At 37.8% G+C, this 20,367-nt stretch overlaps 1 protein-coding gene across 1 annotated transcript in view; it reads right to left on the bottom strand.

Annotated features, from left to right (window-relative positions):
- The window catches only part of LOC103475631 (nipsnap homolog 2), a 40,708-nt gene extending 20,490 nt beyond the window's left edge, over window positions 1–20,218 (bottom strand). The window contains exons 1-2 of the mRNA XM_008427419.3: window positions 20,201–20,218; window positions 17,981–18,066 (exon numbers count right to left, since the gene is read on the bottom strand). Of these exons, the coding sequence (XP_008425641.1) occupies window positions 17,981–18,066; window positions 20,201–20,203 (89 nt within the window). The 5' untranslated portion in view covers window positions 20,204–20,218. The remainder of the gene's footprint in view (window positions 1–17,980; window positions 18,067–20,200) is intronic.
- Window positions 20,219–20,367: the final 149 nt, after the last annotated feature.

Below are 20,367 nucleotides of genomic sequence, written 5' to 3'. Positions count from 1 at the left end.
ATGAAGGCAGGTTATTTAAATTATTTGGTTAAATTAAAACGCAATTCAAGATAAATGAGCTATCAGAACTTAAAAAAATGAACACATATTGGCATAAATTGCATTTTGAAGGCAGCAGGTGGACTTTCATTTTCCAGTTAAACCACCTTCTCATGTTTTACAGTGTGATGTCTAAGAGACAGCATTATTCATAGTTTTAGCATTTAGGTCACAGATTCAGCTGCTAAAATGTCTCACAGTTTAAATCAGAGCGGCTGGATTGCGTCTGACTCTATGTATGGTCACAGGAACAGCATTCACAGAAAGCAGAGCTCTCAAACTCGGCTGCCACAGTCTGAGTGGCAGCTCGCCCTAATTGCCTTTCCTCCGCTGATCTCCTCTGGACTCTTTTTGTTTTCCCTGTCCTTCGTAAACTGATAAAATTCTCCCGTTGCGTTTTGGACGCAAGTCAAGCTCTTAGCAGTCATGGCTCTGGCATCCACTGGCAGCACAGTTCAGGATTGAAATTAATTCATGCTGGAGGAAAAGTGAATTTTGCTGTGATTTTGAATGTTTTGAGCTTAGATAAGAGTATACAGCATTAAGGTATCGGTTTTATTTGGTGCAATAAGTCATTCTGAGTAAAAACACATTTTATCAACTTATTGAAAAATTGTTTCCATCTACAAATCTTCCCCACAGAAAGCTGCACTACATGCTCAGTAGTAGTTTTCACCAGGCCTAATGACACTGTAACCTCTGCAGGTACGGTACGATTCATGCACACCAACAAGCCCAGATGTTGGCTTTTCTTACTTCAAATCAAGTTTTCCATCTACAATCTTAATGTTTCTTAAAAATTGCATTATAGAGCTCTGGGAACTCAAATATTACAAAATGGTGTTAACTATTGCTTGTGTCAAACTGAAGGCCCGGGGGCCAAATTCGGCCCGCCTTGAAGTTTTATGTGGCCCAGAGGGACGTGTGAAAAGGACTCTGAATACAACCGTTGTATACTTAAATAAGGTTTTATCAATCCAATGGAGGCAGTTTTCAACAAAACAGGATTAGGGCCTCAGAAAAAAATAATTCTCAAAATTTTCTTAGAATTTTAGTAATTTTTCCCCCCAGAATTCAGTTGTTGTTGTTTTTTCAAAATTTTCTTTTTTCTCATAATTTAGATTCCCCCCCCCCCCTCAGAATTAACCATAATCTTTCTGACTTTTCTAAAGTCAGACATCTTGGGGGGCAAAAATCAGAATTCAGAAAAAAAGAAAGAAAGAAAAAAAGAAAAAAAATGTCAAAATTCAACTCATAGGGAAAAAACTTAATTCTGGGGGAAAATGTAAGAATTTTAAGAAAAAAGTCAAAATTCTGAGAAAACTATATTATGTAACTTTAAGAAGGCCTCATCGAGTGCAGAAGCGGCTACTTATTCATATTTTAGAGCTTTTTTAATGAGTTTCATTAATACATTTGAGCACAACCAGACATTCATAATCTTAATACAACCCAAAATAAAAATGAGTTTGACATCCGTGTTATAAAGTCTTCACACCACTTGGACATTTTTCACTTTTTTTAAGCACTGCATAGTTACGAAGTGGAACAAAATGGTTGCTTTTATTACATTTTAAAAAATAAAAGCAGCCATTTGCATTCAGCCCTCCCAAACCACTGACCTCCTTTGCACAGCTTCACAGAAAAGCTCAAGCTCGGTCAACATGGACGAAGAACGTCTCCGTCCGACTCATAAGTCTTTCAGTGCAGTCTCAGCAGTTTCCAAAGTTAGCTCTGATTTTGTCTCCATCACAGAAGGTAACACGCAAAAACAGAAAAGGATAAACATGCAAGTGCCAACCAAAACGTGCTGCGCGTAGTTAATGTGTAAAATAAAGATGAAGCTGTCTGGCTGAGATATGCTGTGAGAGACTGCCGCTGGTTAACATCTTGGGATTTGGACCCACCTGTCCTGCACGGCGGAGGAATGTAGCCGACATTAATCACACCGATAAGAAGCTGACTGATGGAGGACGCACGGTTAGCGGGAGTTTGTGCAGTCAGCAGTTACACTGAAACGCTGAAATGCTTAATATCGATGCTCAGTGACGTCATTAACCTGTCCAAACCTATCAATAACAATATTTTCTGATTCCAATTGACTCGTTTTTGCCACACATTAAAGACAAAGTGAAATGTTTGTTGTCTTGTATCTTTTATTAACAACAGCAAAGATCAACAGCATCATGGAGCTTTGCTCAGTCATCCATTAGATGTTTCTACAGCTGAACTGGGAATCGTTGACTTGACTGAAACAGTTGTTTCTGCAGCAGGGATGTGAAAACATCATGGCGGTTGTGGTAAAATATGTTGATGAATCTTATTTAAAAAAGCTCTAAAATATGAATAAATAGCCGCCGCTGCATTCGATGAGTCCTTCTTAAAGTCGAATAATATCGAACATCATTTTACAATTTGGCAGAATACATATGAAAACTACGGAACAAGATTATGGTCACAGAAAAATAAAGGAATTCTGGCTTTAGTCTTCTGAGGTCAAAGGAAAACTTTTGACTTTTTTTCCCTCAAATTCTGACTTTTTCCCCTGCAATTCTGAGTTTTGATCTCAGAAGATTATAGTCGGAATAAATCATTGTGAGAAAAATGTCAAAATTCTGAGAAAAATGTCAGAATTCTGACTTTTTCCCAATAATTCTAAATTCTTTCTGTCAGAATAGATTTTCTTTGTTCCCCATAATTCTTACATTTTTCTCAGAATTTTGACCTTAAAAGGTTAAAGTCGGAATAATTCTGGTACATTCTGACAAAAAAAGTCAGAATTCAAATTAAAAAGTCGGATTTTCTTTCTGTGGCTCTATGAACATGTTGACATGTAACTCATGTTCAGATCTAACAAAGCAAAATAAGATGTAAAAATAAGATTTTAAAGATTGCGGTTCTCTAAAACAAAACTGCAATATTGCAGCAAGATACAGAAAGTTGGAAAAACATTTAAAATAAAGATAAAAATCCCTTTGCCACAAATTAACTGTTTCTGTGCTGAGAACAAGCAGAGGGCCAACATTTACATCCAGCTATTGGTTTAAAGCGCAAACGTATTTTTACAGCACATACCAAATCAGTGAGTTCAATTTTGTTACCAGACCATTTAAGAATGAGATCATAAATTATAAACTCAGTAATGAATTAGAAAATGCATTATTAATGATGTGAGGACTGGCACTTTTCTGCTGAAACACATATTCAGTGTGACGCCTTAAAACGCTGATCAAAGACGTCCATCCATCCATCCATTTTCTTACACCCTGGTCCCTCAGTGGGGTCGGGAGGGTAGCTGGTGCCTCTCCAGCTAACGTTCCGGGCGAGAGGCGGGGTACACCCTGGACAGGTCGCCAGTCTGTCACAGGGCAACACAGAGACAAACATCCATGCACACACACACTCACACCTAGGGGCAATTTAGAGAGGCCAATTAACCATGTTTTTGGACTGTGGGAGGAAACCGGAGTACCTGGAGAAAACCCACACATGCACAGGGAGAACATGCAAACTCCAAGCAGAAAGACCGGGCCAGGAATTGAACCCAGAACCTTCTTGCTGCAAGGCAACAGCTCTACCAACTGCGCCACTGTGCAGCCTTGATTAAAGACGTAAAAACGTTAACACAAACGTATAATGGTTTCGTATCACATCACTGATGTATTTCACCTCTGGACTGCGGCTGAGCAATTAAGACACAAAACTAACTGCAGAATAAATATGTGTGTGTGTGCGGGGGTGTGTGTGTGTGTGTGATCAGGTGTGAGAGGTTCTCAGTCATCAGTGACGGTTTTTAAGACGCTTTCCTAAATGCAGAGGTTACATCTGCCTTTCTTTCTCAGCAGGTCTTTGTTTATCAAAGAAAATTGAAACAGAGAAAACATTTGCATTAGTTGAAATAAATAAAAACTGTTTATAAAACAATAACATACTGGAATTATAGATGCAATATCCTTCGTTTTTGAGTTCATGTCTGTATTTATTAATCTTTCTAACAGATGTGAAATTGATCATTCAAGCCGCTTACATCAGCTTTTGGTAAATTACGGTACGCCATAGTCCCCCTGCTCGCGATTACTCTAGTTCACAAAATGGCGGCAGCAAAGTTGGGAGAAAATGCCAACAACAACTGAAGATATTTTTTGAAATTAGTATTTTCTGCTGAGTATTTATTACCCAATTCTGCACCAAAAAATTTACCAAAGTATGAAAAAACTAAAACTACTAGTAACAAAAATTTATATTTAACTAATAATAAATAACAAAAGCTAAGAAACACTCTTTAGGCAAAACCATTATAACCCCAGTTCATAACTTTAACTACATGTGTCAAACTCGAGGCTTGGGGGCCAAATCCGGCCCACCACAAAGTTTTATGTGGCCCAGAGGGACATGTAAGCCTTGACTACAACTGTTGTATGCTTAAATAATATTTTATCAATCAAATGATAAAAAAGCTGTTTTTCCTCAGAGTTTACCAGAATTATTCTGGCTTTAATCAAAAGTCAGAATTCCAAGAAGTTAAAATTCAGAAAAAAGTAAGAATTCTGGGAAAAAAATTAATTCTGACAATAAAATCTGAATTATAAAAAAAAGTCAGAATTTGAGACAAAAAAGTTTAAATTCTGAGAAAAAAAGTTAAAATCCTGACATTTTTCTCAGAATTCTGACTTTTGACCTTGCGAGACTAAAGACAGGATTATTTTACTTTTCCAGTGGCCATATTCTTCTTCCATACTTTTATGTGTTCTGCCAAATTACATCAATGTGAAATGATGTAATTTGGCAGAACACATTAACTTTAAGAAGGACTCATTGAGTGCAGCTATTCATTCATATTTTAGAGCTCTGCTTCTCAATCCCAGTCCTCAGGCCTCCTGCTCTGCATCTTTTAGATGTGCCTCCAGAACAGCTGATTCAAATGATTGCATGACCATCAAGTACTGCAGAAGCCTGTTAATCACCAAAATATTCAATCCAGGTGTGTGGCAGAAGGGAAACACCTAAAACATGCAGGACAGGGGGCCTGAAGACCAGAATTGAGAAACACCGTTTTAGAAGTTTAACGAGTTTCATCAATATATTTTGCCACAACCGGCCCTTTAAGGACATTCATAATCTTGATGTGGCCCAACATAAAAATGAATTTGACATTCCTGCCTTAAACCATTAACAAATTAACAAGACACCATGGATCATTTGACACCCGCAGTGCAACTGATGGCCAGCTATCACATGTCAGTTTCCACCTCATTCTACTTTTAATATGTCACTTTTTGAGGGTAAAAATCTGATTAGCATTTTTAGCATCTAAACTGAAAAGGGAAGGATAATAATCCTTGCACTAATTTGGTGTTGTATGACTAAGCGAGATGACAGATGAGGCTGTCTAATCTGATTCCTCTCATGACTTGGGCTGGAAAACGAGATGATTTCCGTCTCATAATTGTCTCCATGTGGTTCTCATGTGTGGATAGATGTACTCATCTAATTCTGCTCAGGTTGGTTATTCTAACCTAAACAAAGAGATGAATGATCTCAGATTGTGTTATGGGGCCTTTTGTTGGAACAAACCAAAGTTTATATAACTGATTGTGTGTGTTGAGATTTTTATTGGCAATTCGCTTAATGATTTTGGTGAACTACGGAATACTTAGTTATGAAATTGTATGTTTTTAATTTAAATTAATGAAAGAAAAACAACAATATTTTTAAAAGCATTTGTAAAATGTACTAAAAATAAAAAATTCTGGTGAGCCATAAATGTTTTATGCTGTTTAAAGTTTGGTGTGAACACCGTGGCAGCATGAAAAGAGCTATTTGAGCCCTTATTATTCATCATAGAAGCATATGAATCTGATAATACGGAATTTAAAGCTGCAGTGTGCAAATTCTTTTATGAAAGCGTTTTTTTTAACATATTTGTTGAAACTGACACGATGTTGTGACAGTATGTCATGATAGATAAGCTGTGGAAAAGATTGAGCGCCTCTGCCTTCTCCCAGAAACAACCAATCAGAGCCAGGGGGCGGGTCTTAGAGCTGTCAATCACAATCTCCCTCCCTACTTTGCTCTCTGGCACGCTGCAGCTAGCATAGAATGTTGTAAAAGCTCAAACCAGTTAGCATGACCACCCATAACAGTGGATAAATAGGTTTTCTGTAATGGCGAGTTGTTTCTCCGCCATTAGCACATTTAGAAGCGTGTTCATGAGTTTAATTGACAGCGCTAAGACCCTCCTCTTGGCTCTGAATGGTTGTTTTTGGTCGGGAGAGATTCGTTTCTTTAAACAGCAATTATATCTCAGGAAAGAGGTGGAGGAGATCAATCTTTTCACAGATTTTCTGTCTTTTAACGAACCGTTTTAACAAATAAAACGGCCTGTTTTATTTGTTAACAACTTAATTATGAACTTTAATTTGTAACTTCATAAAAGTTACAAATAAAAGTTTGCAACTTTTATTCTTTGTAAAAGTTACGAACTGCAGCTTCAAATTTGAATCATTGTACAGAAGACATTTGCCAACATGTCTTGAATGTGTCGGTCCGTGACCTGAAATGAGACCAGAAGAAGCTAAAATAAGTCTCTAAAACCCTAAAATGTTTGTATGTAACCTTTACTAAACGCAGGTTTGTCTCATTGAGATAAAAAAAAACTGGAAAATGTCATCAGCCACAACAGGTTCTTACTGTTAATAGACGCCTGGATGTCCATCCAATCAGAAAGAAACTTCACAAGTTTAACATTCATGGAAAACATGCAAAAAGGAAAACGTTTGGTGGCTAGAACTTCTGGAGTAATGTTCTTTTGGACAAATGAGTTTAAATTTGAACGATTTGGAGGCGACAAAAAACAACATTTGGCAAAAAGCAGAAAGAGAAAATCTGAAACCAACTGTGAAGCACAGTGACGGAAGAGAAGTGGTTTGGTGGTTTGCTGCAGCAAAACTTGACCATGAATTCTACCGAGAATGGGGAAAAAAGTAGCAAAAATAAATAAAAAGTACATGAATCATAACAGCTGAAGCAGAACAGGACCTCCAACATGACAATGACTCAAAACATACCAATAAATTAACCAAAGAGTGGTTGAGGTTTAAGAAATTAAAAATCTGGGTGGGGTGTAAATCGACTTAATCTCACTAAGACGCTTTCGGGTGATTTGTAGCTGACTATGTACAAGAAACCCCTCATAGGGGGTAATAAAATAACTTATTTTTGACTAGAAACAAATTTTTTTGTTGACGTTTTGTTTAATAAGTAAAATATGGATAATTTTTGGAGCTTAGGTGCAACAATTTTTTTATCTAGAGCAGTGGTTCTTAACCTTTTTTGAGGTACCGAATCCCCCAGTTTCATATGCGCATTCACCGAACCCTTCTTATTCCACCCCCCACACACACACACACACAAAATACTTTGCGGTATTCTGATTTAGTAATGTAATTATATTAGCTGGGCCGCACAGTGGCGCAGTTGGTAGAGCTGTTGCCTTGCAGCAGCTCTACTGCTGCAAGGCAACAGTAGACCGCATGGTCCATGCATGGTCTTTCTCCATGCAGAAAGACCATGCGGTCTTTCTGCATGGAGTTTGCATGTTCTCCCTGTGCATGCGTGGGTTCTCTCAGGGTACTCCGGTTTCCTCCCACAGACACGACTGTCAGGTTAATTGGTCTGTCTAAATTGTCCCTGAGTGTGAGTGTGTGTGTGCATGGTTGTGTGTCCTGTGTGTCTCTGTGTTGCCCTGTGCCAGACTGGCGACCTGTCCAGGGTGACCCCGCCTCTCGCCCGGAACGTTAGCTGGAGATAAGCACCAGCAACCCTCCTGACCCAACTAAGGGACAAGGGTGCATAGAAAATGGATGGATGGATTATATTAGCTGTGTTACCACCCCCCGCCACTAGAGGCAGTAGCAACCCCGAAAAGATGCGACTAAGGAGCAGATTTAGACTATAGAATTTGGTAAAAACGGTGAGTTTTGCTGAAGTAATTAACGACACAAGTTCAAATCCATGCTGAGAGTGGAGCTCCTTCAATCAGTGCTCCTCCGCAGCACTGATTGGCTAAGCAATGTAACGTGATCCTCTGCACCAAGTGATGGCAAAGTGGGGCGTCATCACGAATTTCCACAAGTTTGTCTTTACCTCCGCTGCAGAGGCTCTGCCGAACCCCTGAGACCGACTCACCGAACCCAGGTTAAGAACCACTGATCTAGAGATTATAATAAAATTACTCAGTAAAGTAAAAAGCACAGCATGGTAAAAATACTCCTAAAAGTTACTCAAGTAAATGTAACTAGTTAATTCCCAGTTCAAGTACCAGCTGGAAAGAGTTGTTGTTGCTGACAGAGAACCACTTGTTGGTGGTGGAAATAGGTAGAGTGGCAACAAAATAAGAGCAGTTTATTTGTTTGGCTCCAATTAGTTGGAAAACTAAAGTACAGATTAAAGGGAAGCCATAAGATTTAGTTTATAATGGCGGGTTTTCTCTTAAAATGAATGCCCTGTGATTGGAGTTTTGGAAAAGGTGCAACTTCAAAATGTACTCATAATATATTTGTGTTTACGTAACGAGTGATGAGGTAGTTTTGGTGTGTTTGTATATGTGTGTAATGTCACTGAGCTCACTCTTCAGCTACATTAGTCTGCCTAAAAAGATTTAAAACATCTGAAAAGAAGAGTGACACCGTGGAGTGAGGAACCTTTTCAGGAAACAAAGACAGTCTGGTTTCACTTTCCTGCATCTGAAATCTAATCTCTGACATCACAGAGACGTGACCTGCTGATTTATGCTGAGCTCACAGCCGCGTTACTTTGACATTCCTGGACAATCAAAAGCCTGACATTATCACAATGGACGGAAAGCTAACATTACTGACCTCTGTCTCTATCACACACTGAGTGATCTAACCTCTCAGGCTTCTCACTCTCAGCTGCACACCTCCTTATCCTGCTCGTTCTTGTAATCTTCATGTTTCAGTCTCTTTTTTTCTCCTCTACACACTGATGGATGGTCCAACCATATATCACAGCACAGCAGTGTTTACGTAGAGCACTACTCTTGATTTTGTGTTGTTTCAACCTTCCAGGGAGGCGAAGCCGCTCCCATTGTGCTGGGGGTCACCATGAGTCATAAGAAGGAGCATGTGAATAATGAAAACATCACTGACTCAAGCTTTTTTATATATAAAACATGTGTGATTACAAACCACTGTTGTTTGTGCTTCCACATAAGCTATTCTTTTTGCCTGCATGTCTATTTAAATTAGATAAGAAAGCACTCTGTGGGGGTTCAAGTGCTAACATGATGCAATTCTGCCTCTTTTCTGAAAGCGTACTGCCTGACAATATAAGAGTCGGAATTGTGTGAATGTCAAGGAGAAGCAAAACTAATTTAGTTGCACATGTGGAGCGTTACTACTTTCGCAGTAACGATCCACTTAAAACATATTTGAAAAACTTTATTAGATGTTACTTTGGGTTTATTTCAAATGCGATGGACAGGAAGATGGAAAAAACAGATCAAGAAAGCTGGGACAAAAAGTTACAAGAGAAAGAGAATAGAAAAACACTGTTTAAGTCTGTTTCTACACCTACAGAAACAGAACAGAACCAAGAAACCTCAGGGACAAACAACATATGGTCTTTTTTGTATGTTTCATTTTAATTCATTTAACTTTGCTGTGCTGTTTTGGATTTACAACACAGCAATGTACAATGCAGAGTATACTGTAATAATAAATGGCAATCTTAAAACTAAAAACCAGAGAATATAATGTAGCTTAAAGTCTGTGAAAAACTAAAAAAATGTTCCTAATTCTTTTGTTACCACTTTAAAAAAAAAAACAGCCACAGCTTCAGTTTGACAGACGTGAAAAAGTGTTTCAGCACCAAAAAGGTGGTTTCCAACGATTTTTCTAATTAAATTTCTGAATGCCTGCAGAACTATTACTCATGACATATTTACAACATTACAAGTAAGTTTGGCTCAACTCTGTTGAATTGCACTTACACAGAGGTTTAAGTGAATTTATAGAAACAATAATCTTCACATACCTACAAGCTCAGGCTTACAATGCCAGATTTCTACAAACATGTTAGACAGTTTAATTGGAGATGCATGTTGCAGCCAAAAAAGCCACACATGCGCTGAAATTTAACAATTAATGATGTTGAGTTTTACAAGGAGACAAAATTCCCAGGTGGATGCCTCATGTATCTACTTCCCAATGTGCAGAGAGGAATAAAATACTTCCAGGATGACACATTTGAAAGGATTCACCTCAGTGTGGGCTTATTAGCAAATCTCAATGAGAAAGGGACCAAAAAAAAAAGACGATTCTTTTACATGCTATTCATAGCGGCAGAACGACTCCGTTAACTAAATGAACCCTCGGGATGTAAATATTATTAGGTTAGTGTGTCACAGAAAAGCGAAAAATAGCGCAGAAAAACCGTAGACGAACAAAACCCCCTTTTTCTCCTGGCTCTCTTTCAGCTACGCTACATGCAGACTCGTTTTTGTTTATCTTTGATAAGTGATCGCTGCTGTAGATTAGCTAAAGCTGCTATTAGCTAATTGAAGGGTGTCGAAAGTGAGACCCGAATGGAGCAAAAATGGTCTGTACTGATGCAGACGGACAATTTCTCAAAATGTTTTGCAGATAAGTAACCTGTTCTAAAAATATATATATTGGGCACAAAAAATGGATTCCCATTTACTAACAAGGTTTTTGGATTCATCTTAATTTTGGAGTAACTAAACCACAAACGGGCTGCACAGTGGCGCAGTTGGTAGAGCTGTTGCCTTGCAGCAAGAAGGCTCTGGGTTCGATTCCCGGCCCCGGTCTTTCTGCACGGAGTTTGCATGTTCTCCCTGTGCATGCGTGGGTTTTCTCCAGGTACTCCAGCTTCCTCCCACAGTCCAAAAACATGACTGTCAGGTTAATTGGCCTCTCCAAATTGCCCCTAGGTGAGTGTGTGTGTGTGTGTGTGTGTGTGTGTATATGGTTGTGTGTCTCTGTGTTGTCCTGCGACAGACTGGCGACCTGTCCAGGGTGTACCCCGCCTCACACCCGGCACGTCAGCTGAAGATGGGCACCAGCAACCCTCCCGAACCCACCAAAGGACAAGGGTGCAGGAAAATGGATGGATAAACCACAAACACTGACCTACTTTTTCCTAAACGGAGATCTTACTTCTCATTTAAGAAAACAATCAACCCAAAAATTCAGAAACTGTGGTCCCTTTTTGTGTTTTGTATCCACACAACCATTTTCTACAAAAACCTGACCATTTTGTTAATTTTAATAGAATTGAAGTTGTTTATTATTGAGCTGCTAAAACAATAGTAATTGTTGCGGTTCTAAATGCTTTCGATCTAAAGACTTTGGCCCTCATGGCACAAAGTTTGGACACCACTGAGCTAATTTAAACACCTGCTGTACTGATGATATGTCAGAGGTGGTTTTTAGGTCGTCTTTTTTATTTTTTAACTGGACCAAAACACACCAAATTCCTCATCCATGGTTGTCAAAGAGAAGGAAAAATAACTGACCTACTTCCCTCAATTTTTTTTCTTAATTAAAAACTTTTCCCTGAGCTTGTTCTCTGGTTGTCATAATGTAGCAAAGCACTGCGTCCAATTTTCCTCCATATATCAAGTGCACATTTAAGATCTAACGCATTATATTGATAATTTAACAGCTAAAACCAATGGTAGTCATTGATTTTTTTTTTATCTTTGGTGCGTGGTGTCACGCTACTCGGGGTCAGTATATCTCTGCCTTCAGATCTGTTTTCTCCGCCTCCCAGAGGGGTAAATTAGCAGCCTGAAGGGGGACCTCACTTCACAGATGCCCTTATATAGACAGCAGACATTAGGTAAACGTATGGCAGACATTAGGTAAACTCAAATAGGCCCCACTCAGTCAGCTGCTTTATTTGTACCACTGATACACTTCTTTGAGTTGGCATGAATGAGCGCCCTGCAGGTTGAGCAGATGGATGTGGGAAGTGGACCGCAGGTAGCACTGGGCGTGTTTGTAGCGATGATGGCTGTCACAGTTTGCATGAATCACTGTTTACATACATTACCACACTGATGCTAGATTCATGTGAGGAATAACAACCTGAGCCTTGCTGAAAAGGTTTCTGGCAGTGGATCCTGATACTCTGCCCAGTTTTTTAAAGTGGTAATTTCTTCTTATTACAGCAGGACATCTGACCAAATTGAGACAACATGATGTAATGTCTACAGCGTTTCGGTTTAACTGCAGTACAATATAATTTAACAGTAACTATAAGAAAACTGATAATCATAAGAGACAGACATTCCTTATATGGTAAAGCAGGATTTTAAATTAACTGAGTTGGGATTTTACAAAAGAATCGCAGCCGAAATCGCAGCGCATCTACTAATGATGTGTAAAAAGCCTTGGAAAATGTCATCATTCATTCATCCGTTTGAAAACAAACATGGTAACGCTTCATTATTATGAGCATAAGGCTGACATGACACTATCATAAACATGGAGAAGTTTTCTATAAATGTTTATGACTGTTGCCATGAAGTTTCATTTGGTAAATAATGACACATTTAGTGCAAAGTTGACACTTTTAATGGACTTTTAATCCTAGTTTCACACTTTTAATGGACTTTTAAAGCAAGTTTTAATGCAACTTTGCATTAAAAATTTAATTATTTACCAAATAATGCAAAGTTGACACTTTTAATCCATGTTTTTACGTAACTTAGCTTTAAAATGTGTTTACTGAATGACATTTCATGACAACAGTTGTAAACATTCATGAAGACTCCTTTGTGTTTATGACAGTATCGTGTCAATCTTATGCACATCCCTTCAACCAAGAACATTTTTAGAAAAAAATAAAACTTTGAGAAATAATTAATCTCAGAATTGTATTAGTTATCTACAACGGTTCCTCTACACACTTCTCAAAATAGTAAAGACAAGAAGACATTTTATTCAGGAGATAGAAACAAAATGATAGGTGGTCCCCTAATGTTTCTAATTTCTAGAGTTACAGTAACAATAAACTCTTAATACTACTGGAAGTGTGTCAAGACTCGGAGAGATCTAAGTTAAAATTGCAACAATGAACAGGAGGAATGGAAAAAAAAGAGAATAAAATCTCCAAGATTCACAAATTAGAGTGACTAACCATAACTTTTATGAGACTCCAGCTTTTTTCCACAAAATGCTTAAATTAATGACCTATTTGTCTCATCGCTGTCTGTTTTGTTTTTCTAACAGGACCAATGCAGGATGAGGATTGAGGTCAGCTCCCTGTTGTTAACCTTCTAATAGGCCAAGCGAGGAAGTCATAGTTCCTTTAATGACTGACTTTTGCAAAGGTTGACCAACGTTTGAGCACAATCATCACAGTCAGGTTAAAGGTGAAAACCCACCCGGTCTGCAGCAGAACTGCGTTTCATGCACATCATTTCTTACTATTAAAACACTCATTTTTTTGTTGGCAATCATAAGTTGTTTCTCGCTATTAGCACAAAGAGCAGCACATACATGAAATTGATTGGCAGCGCTAAGACCTTCCTCCTTGTCCAGGTTGTTTCTGATTGGTGCGTTTCTGCAGTTCGCAGAACGGCCACAAGGAGGAGCCAGAGGAGCTTTATTTTTTCACATGTCTCATATTTTACAGTTTTAACCAGAGCTGGGTAACAAGTTACATTTACTCAATTACATTTACATAAGTAACTTTTAGGAGTATTTTTGCTACTCTGTACTTTTTATTTTGAGCAATTTTATTATGAAGTAGTGATACTTTTTAAATAAAAGTATAACTACTTTTATTTAAATAAAATTTCTCAAGTAAGAGAAATGAAAAACAAACATGTTTTAACTAAAACTTCACCAGACACAGACCTGCAGTTTTGCTAAAGTTTCATAAGTTTTATATTGAAAGAAACTGATTTGGAAAAATTTTCTTTTGCCAGATTTTGCTACTTTAATTACTTATATGATTTTTTGTCATTTTTGTCCTTCAAATACCAAAATTTCCACTTAACTTTATATTTTGGTCCATTTGATGATGCAATTTTTAAACAGTAAATGATAATTTGATCAGGTTTAGAAGACTTTTTACCAAATACTTGTTTACTCTTGAGTAATTTCTTGGGCGGCCATTTTTAGTTGAGTACATCTTTTGGACACTCTGCCCACCTCTGGTTGAACAGATTTCTAGCTTCCAGCATGCAGTCATACTGAACTGTGACATCATTGCATCACTTTGTTGGTTCTTTCAGTAGTTTTATGCTTTGTAAGTTTGTTGACAAAAGCATTTGACTTGAAGTCTTTTTTGTTCATAAACTATTCCATTTTGGTAAGAAGTTGTGTTTTTTTTTATTCTACACATGTGTAGTATGTAACACCTTCATCTATTATTTTAAAACCTAAGCTTTCTCAATCAGGTATTTATAAATAACATCTGAGACTGAACTATTTGGCTGTTTTGTTGGTGATCAAGAGGTGAACCAACTTAGTATTTTGGGTCTAAATTACTAGTTTTATTAATTATTGCTGCACAACATTGTGCGTAGAGAAGAAGTCAAAAAGTCATGTCTGTGAAAACTCAAAAGCTCAGTTATGTTTAATCTTAGTACACTTGATTGTTCTCAGGTGTTTGGTGAAATCTCACACAGGGGCAGAGCTAAACTTAGGAAAAACAAAACTCTGGGTCTTACTGAATTTTGTTTCTGTTTACAGGTTTGAGTGTCATGACATCACCACTAGGAAGTGACTGTTGTGGAAAGTTGCAGTCAAAATGTATAAACAATATATAAACAGGCCTGTTTTGTCTCTGTGTAGACGCAAACTGATTCCTTTAATGCCCTCCGCTGTTCGAGGAAAATATGCTGCTTTTTATTACACAGCCAGTCTCAGGTTTCAGACTAAGGTAATGACTTGAGACTCCCTCTCCAAAGAAGTTGATTCATCTTATAAGTGTTTACGCTGTCAAAAAGATACAAAAGCTGATAGTGAAACCAAAAAGAGAAAACGTACATAATGTAATGCAATGGATATAGACATTTGTGTCAAATATTTGAATAGCAATAAAACATCCAGAGCATAAAGCATGTGGCTTGAATTATAAATTTGGATGAATTGCAATTTTATATTCATGTTCTACGTTTATTCTTGACATTAAATATGCATTACTGGCAACAACTAAAGCATGCATATGGCTCTTAGCATGTACATTTCTGTTCCCTACAATCTTTGATTATTATTGTTTCAGCATTAGTTCACTGCATAACTATGCAGCTCCATCAAAGCCAAACACAAAGCATACCAGGTCTAAAAATGCAGTAATAAAGCTACACTTTTAAGACCAATTATGGGTACTCAGGTAGCACGGCCCCCCTTTCTTTTCTTTTAACATACAAAATGTTTTACAGAAATGCAAACAGAAAGCAATTAACAGAGCTGCTGTGCATAAAGCAACACTCTCAGAAACAGAACCTGACTTCATTTCCTCATTTTGTGCATAAATCAAATGAGTTACCAATATCTGCTCTTAAAGGACGTTGAATCATCTGATATTAGTTTTATCCAGGAGTTCACAAGCCATTTATTTAGTAACCTGAACCTGAGCACATCAGTCCTACTCTGCTTAAAGAAAATCTTCAGATACTTCAGCAGTATCTGAAGTGTTACTCTCATCTTCAATCTCCATAAGTGTTGGGGTGCCATTAGCTCATTCACCTCATCTGTTTTCAGGTCCATTTCCCTCCAGACCAGGAACATGTTTCAGCGGTCCTGCCAGAGGAACTGAGAGCAGCCCAAACATGGAGAAATACCCCTAACAGTAACCACTGCTTAATAAAAACACTGATTGTTTCCAGGGATCCTGAATGGCAACTGGGACTTTTGGACACAAAGTACAGTTCATAAAGCATCAGTAGAAGAGAAAAGGCATAAACACGGCAAAAACACAAAACTTTACCAAGTATTTTTGGTCTCATTTATAGTACAAATATCTTACTAAACTTGACATAAGACAAAACTAACTTAGAAGTAACTTTTCAGGAAGATATAGGAGCTTGTTTTAAGTCAATAATTCCTTAATCATGAAGAAACATTACTTCCACTGGCAGATTGCTTCTCTCAAAACAAGGGAAAGACGTCGTATCATAAGTGAAATAATCTACAAATGGAACATATTTTTCATCAATATTAAGGAATTATTGACTAATTGAAAAGTTACTTCTAAGTTAGTTTTGTCTTATTTCAAGTAAACCAAGACATCTGCACTAGAAACTGGTCCAGAAATACTTGGTAAAACTTTATGTTTTTGCAGAATAGCTGATCTAACTCAGTTCAGTAATATTTCACTTGCTTTGTTTGTGCCTGAAGGTTGTTGGTGTCAGTCAAGGTGGAAATCAGAAATCTCGTTTGCTGAAGAAGGAGGGCTTTAGGATTTGGTCGTGTTTGGAGATTAATGAAACAGTAGACAGGTAGAAGGATCCAGAACATAAAACTTGGAAGGAGTTTGAAGAATTTGTTGGCTTCAAGAAAGACTTGGAAAAACATTCAGCGACTCAAAATCAGGGGCAGTATTTGCCTGTGTATGGATTGTGGAGAAGCAATTACAGAAACTTCTTAATTTGATCAACAAGAGTTTGAGATTTTCTCAACACTGAGAAGCTCCTGGACAAGGTGACGTTGTTACGGTTAACATTCAGTGTCCTGTAGACACTTGTGGAGCGGCAGACGGGGCTTTAAGAAAGGACACTGTCGAAGAATCAAAGATTTTAGCCGCTCTGGAAAGCTTACTTTAAGGTTTTCTAAAGGAAGCCACATCAAAATGTAGAATCTGAGATCTAAGGGTAATGTGGCTTTTGTTTCGGTCATGGAACAGTGGTGGAGACTTTTATCCTCAAGCAAGTGCTATGAGTTTGGTTGTCTGCATGTGAGGCTACAGAAGGATTACAGACGTGTCTCTTTTTAGGGATCCTAGGGGGTCTGCTGCAGCAGTATAAGGTACCTGGACCAGATAGTATGTGCTATCTGGTCTACAGTGCATTATCAATCTCTGCAAAGGTCTAAAATTCAACCACTGCCCTCTACTGCTCTGCTGTGAGAGAGATTTGGCAACAGTCACCCCACTGTTGCAGAAAATCCTGATATGCAACACCTTCAAACCCTGGAATGAGCTGAAAAGCATCACTGAGGAGAGAAATATCTGTAAGCACCTCGATATAATATCAGACAAATTAAAATCAATCGATTGTTTTTGTAATGTTTTGATTAATTCTTTTGTTTTCTTTTGAATGGTTTAATTATTGTACCTTTACAGCTACAGATGTTGTTCACATTCTAGCAAACAGTATTGATGTTTGAACACTTTCCGTTTTGCTTTTAAACCTTCAGCAAAACACAAATATCACAACATGTGAGCTAGAAAAATGCCCTTCCATTTTTATTGGGTAGCGAAGTAGCAGGACGTATGTTTTTTATTATTTCTTCTTGACTCACCACAGTGATGAGCAGCAATCTTTAACACAACAAGCTTCATGTTTTGTTAAGGAAGTGAGAAAAACAAACAGCCTCTTATTTTTTTAATTCATGAACTCTCTTCACTCGTTCTCTTGTTTTTTCTCTGTTATCCTCCGTTTTCCCTCTTTCTGGCACCACAGGATCATAAAGTGCAGCCCATTGGTTTAACAAGGTGAAGCAGTATTTCTATTCTCTCTCTCCTCCTCTCTCCGTCTATCTCTCTCCTTGCGCCTTCTTAGCCAATCGACAGTGTCCTGATTAACATCATTTTGCTTTTCCCCCCTCCTCCTTCCTAAAGGCCCTGGAGAGCCGTGATAGGCTTGCTGGGAATAAAACCTGGACGGTGTGGGAGGTGAGTGACATTTTGGAGCGAGATGGCGAGAGGGACGGTCGCCACATACCTGCATGGAGTGCTTCTCCTGGCTCTGTGGAAACCGTCGCAGCAAGGAGGTGGGTCCCCCTTCGGCGCATGTATGCAGGGCAGCACCTGCAGGTCAGGTGTCACATAAAATGCATCATCAGAAAAATATGCATAGGCGAAGTTAATATTAGATTTTCTACTGGAGATCTCCTAGGCCTTCATAGTTCAGTTTTAGTTAATTAAGAGGTGTGATGTATTTTAGGTATTTATATTTTTTTCATAGATTCAAGAACTTACAAAAAATTTCCAAATAAATTATTCTGTTTTATTTTAATTATGTAAAGCTCTTTGAAATGCCTTGCTGCTGAAATGTGCTATACAAATAAAATTTGATTGATTGATTATATACATTATAAACTGAAATATTGATTGAAATATCTACGAGTTTTTAAATATCTTTTAGGGTAAAGATATTCAGGTGCAATTCACCTGAAATCTGGTTGTAAAGGTCAGGTAACCTGAGCGTCTTTTCTAAATAAAATTAAACATAAATATTTAACTTTCATGGGAATATTTTAACTGTCTAGTGATTAAAAAACATTGAGGACTTTTCCATCTAAGTCCAAGATGTTGAAGTATCTTCCTAAAAAACATTTAAGATGGTAATAAATTATAGTTGTAGGTTAAATGCTTCACACATCATGCATTAATAGAGTAACTGTTATTTTATAGAACATACCAGGCATTACTGTAATTTATATTTATAAATGTATATATAGAGAGAATAAGCAAATCAACACAAAGTAACAAAGTTTTAAAGTATAAAGAAAATGATGCAAGGATTTTTTAGCAGTATTTACTCTGATACGCCAAATTAAAAATTATATATTTGAGTTTTGTGGGAGAATAAAAGTAATTTCTGTTCTGTTTATCTTCGTTTAACTTCCTATCTGCTCTGATCAGTTTTCATGTCTTTGATAAATAAATGCATTTACACCAAGATGCTGCAATCCCAACTGTGAAGTCTCATGATGCTGCCAATGCTGCACAGCAATGTCTATCGCCAAGCTGCACAGCTAAGATGTTGCGTTCATGGTGGTGTGCAGTGCAAGTGAGACTTCTTCCTGCTTTCTTTCAACATTATCTTTTCTCCTTGCCAATCCTCCTAAAAGGCCAGATTTGTGGAGAGTTTGACGAACAGCTCACGCATTAGCAGCCTCTTGGCTAACTTTATGATTTTGCTGTTTGTGTGGCCTGACTGATGATCGTGTCTTTGTAACGGATCACTCTCCACTTTATTGATGAACAGATCTAGAAACATTGTTTCCAACTTTACCTGTTTGGTGTTTCTGGATCAGTAAGAACTGTATTCATATTGAGATTAAACCCCATCATTTCCATTTATCTGTCGGATGAAACATGAACATAAAACTCTGATGTCTGTTGTTAGAACATGAGAAAAATGTGAAAAAGTTCCAACGCCGTAAATATTTTTGCAAGGCATTTTAACTACAGCTGGATCCATTCAGTTGTTTCATCTTCAAATGGTTACAAATCAACACAACAACAATACAATAAACCAACACTGTGATGTTTCTGTAAATAAATCTAAGCTCAAACATAAAATACTAAACCACTTTACATTAAAGTGCCTATGCTGAGTTTATAGCTACAAGTTAATAAAACCAAAATTAATACTTGCAGTCAATGTAGAGACACATCCTTCCAATAAAACGTATTTTTAGTAGATCCAAATCTTCATTTTTGCTTGTACAATTTGTTTTCTAAAGCAACAACAGATCTTAAAGGAGCCTGCAGACAGAGCTGAGTGACTGAGCAGCTGAGTTATTTACTGTGTTGTTAATGTACATGGCATTACTGTGACATCAGTAACTCACATTCTTCAGGAATCCCTGCAGACTGTGTTCTACATCTGGACTGTGGGTTCTTAAGCTTTTCCTTTTATAGCTGTTCCCTGCATGTGTTTCTATTTTTGGCAGCAGAGATTGGTGAAATACAGAACATAGGTGCAGAAAAGTGTGAGAATTATGAGCGGAGAGGCATGCCTTTTCGGTTAGGCAGTGTTTGTTATCAGCTGCAGATAAATCAAGACTTACAAAAACACTCACACGAACTCAAAGCAAGATAAAAATAGTTTTCTTCTGCATTTATCCTAAATTCAAAATCTGAGGCTGCATGTTTATAGCTAAGACAACGTTTTTTCTTTTTTCACACTGTTTGTAACCAGGTGTATACGTACCATCCTCTGGAGGAGCCGGAGCCGGTCCAGGAGCTGGATTTGGGCCAAGCGGCGCTGGAACTGGAGCAGGAACTGGAACAGGCTTTGGTGGAGGTGGAACGGGTCTTGGTGCTGGTCTCGGTGGAGGTAGATGACAGCTCATTTTCTGCTTGGTTTTATTGACTCTG

This window comes from Poecilia reticulata, chromosome 14, assembly GCF_904066995.2.
Source record: "Poecilia reticulata chromosome 14, P_reticulata-male-v2, whole genome shotgun sequence".
Classification (NCBI taxonomy): domain Eukaryota; kingdom Metazoa; phylum Chordata; class Actinopteri; order Cyprinodontiformes; family Poeciliidae; genus Poecilia; species Poecilia reticulata.
The sequence above is the reverse complement of the archived record's forward strand: the minus strand, read 5'-3'. Positions and strand labels throughout refer to the sequence as shown.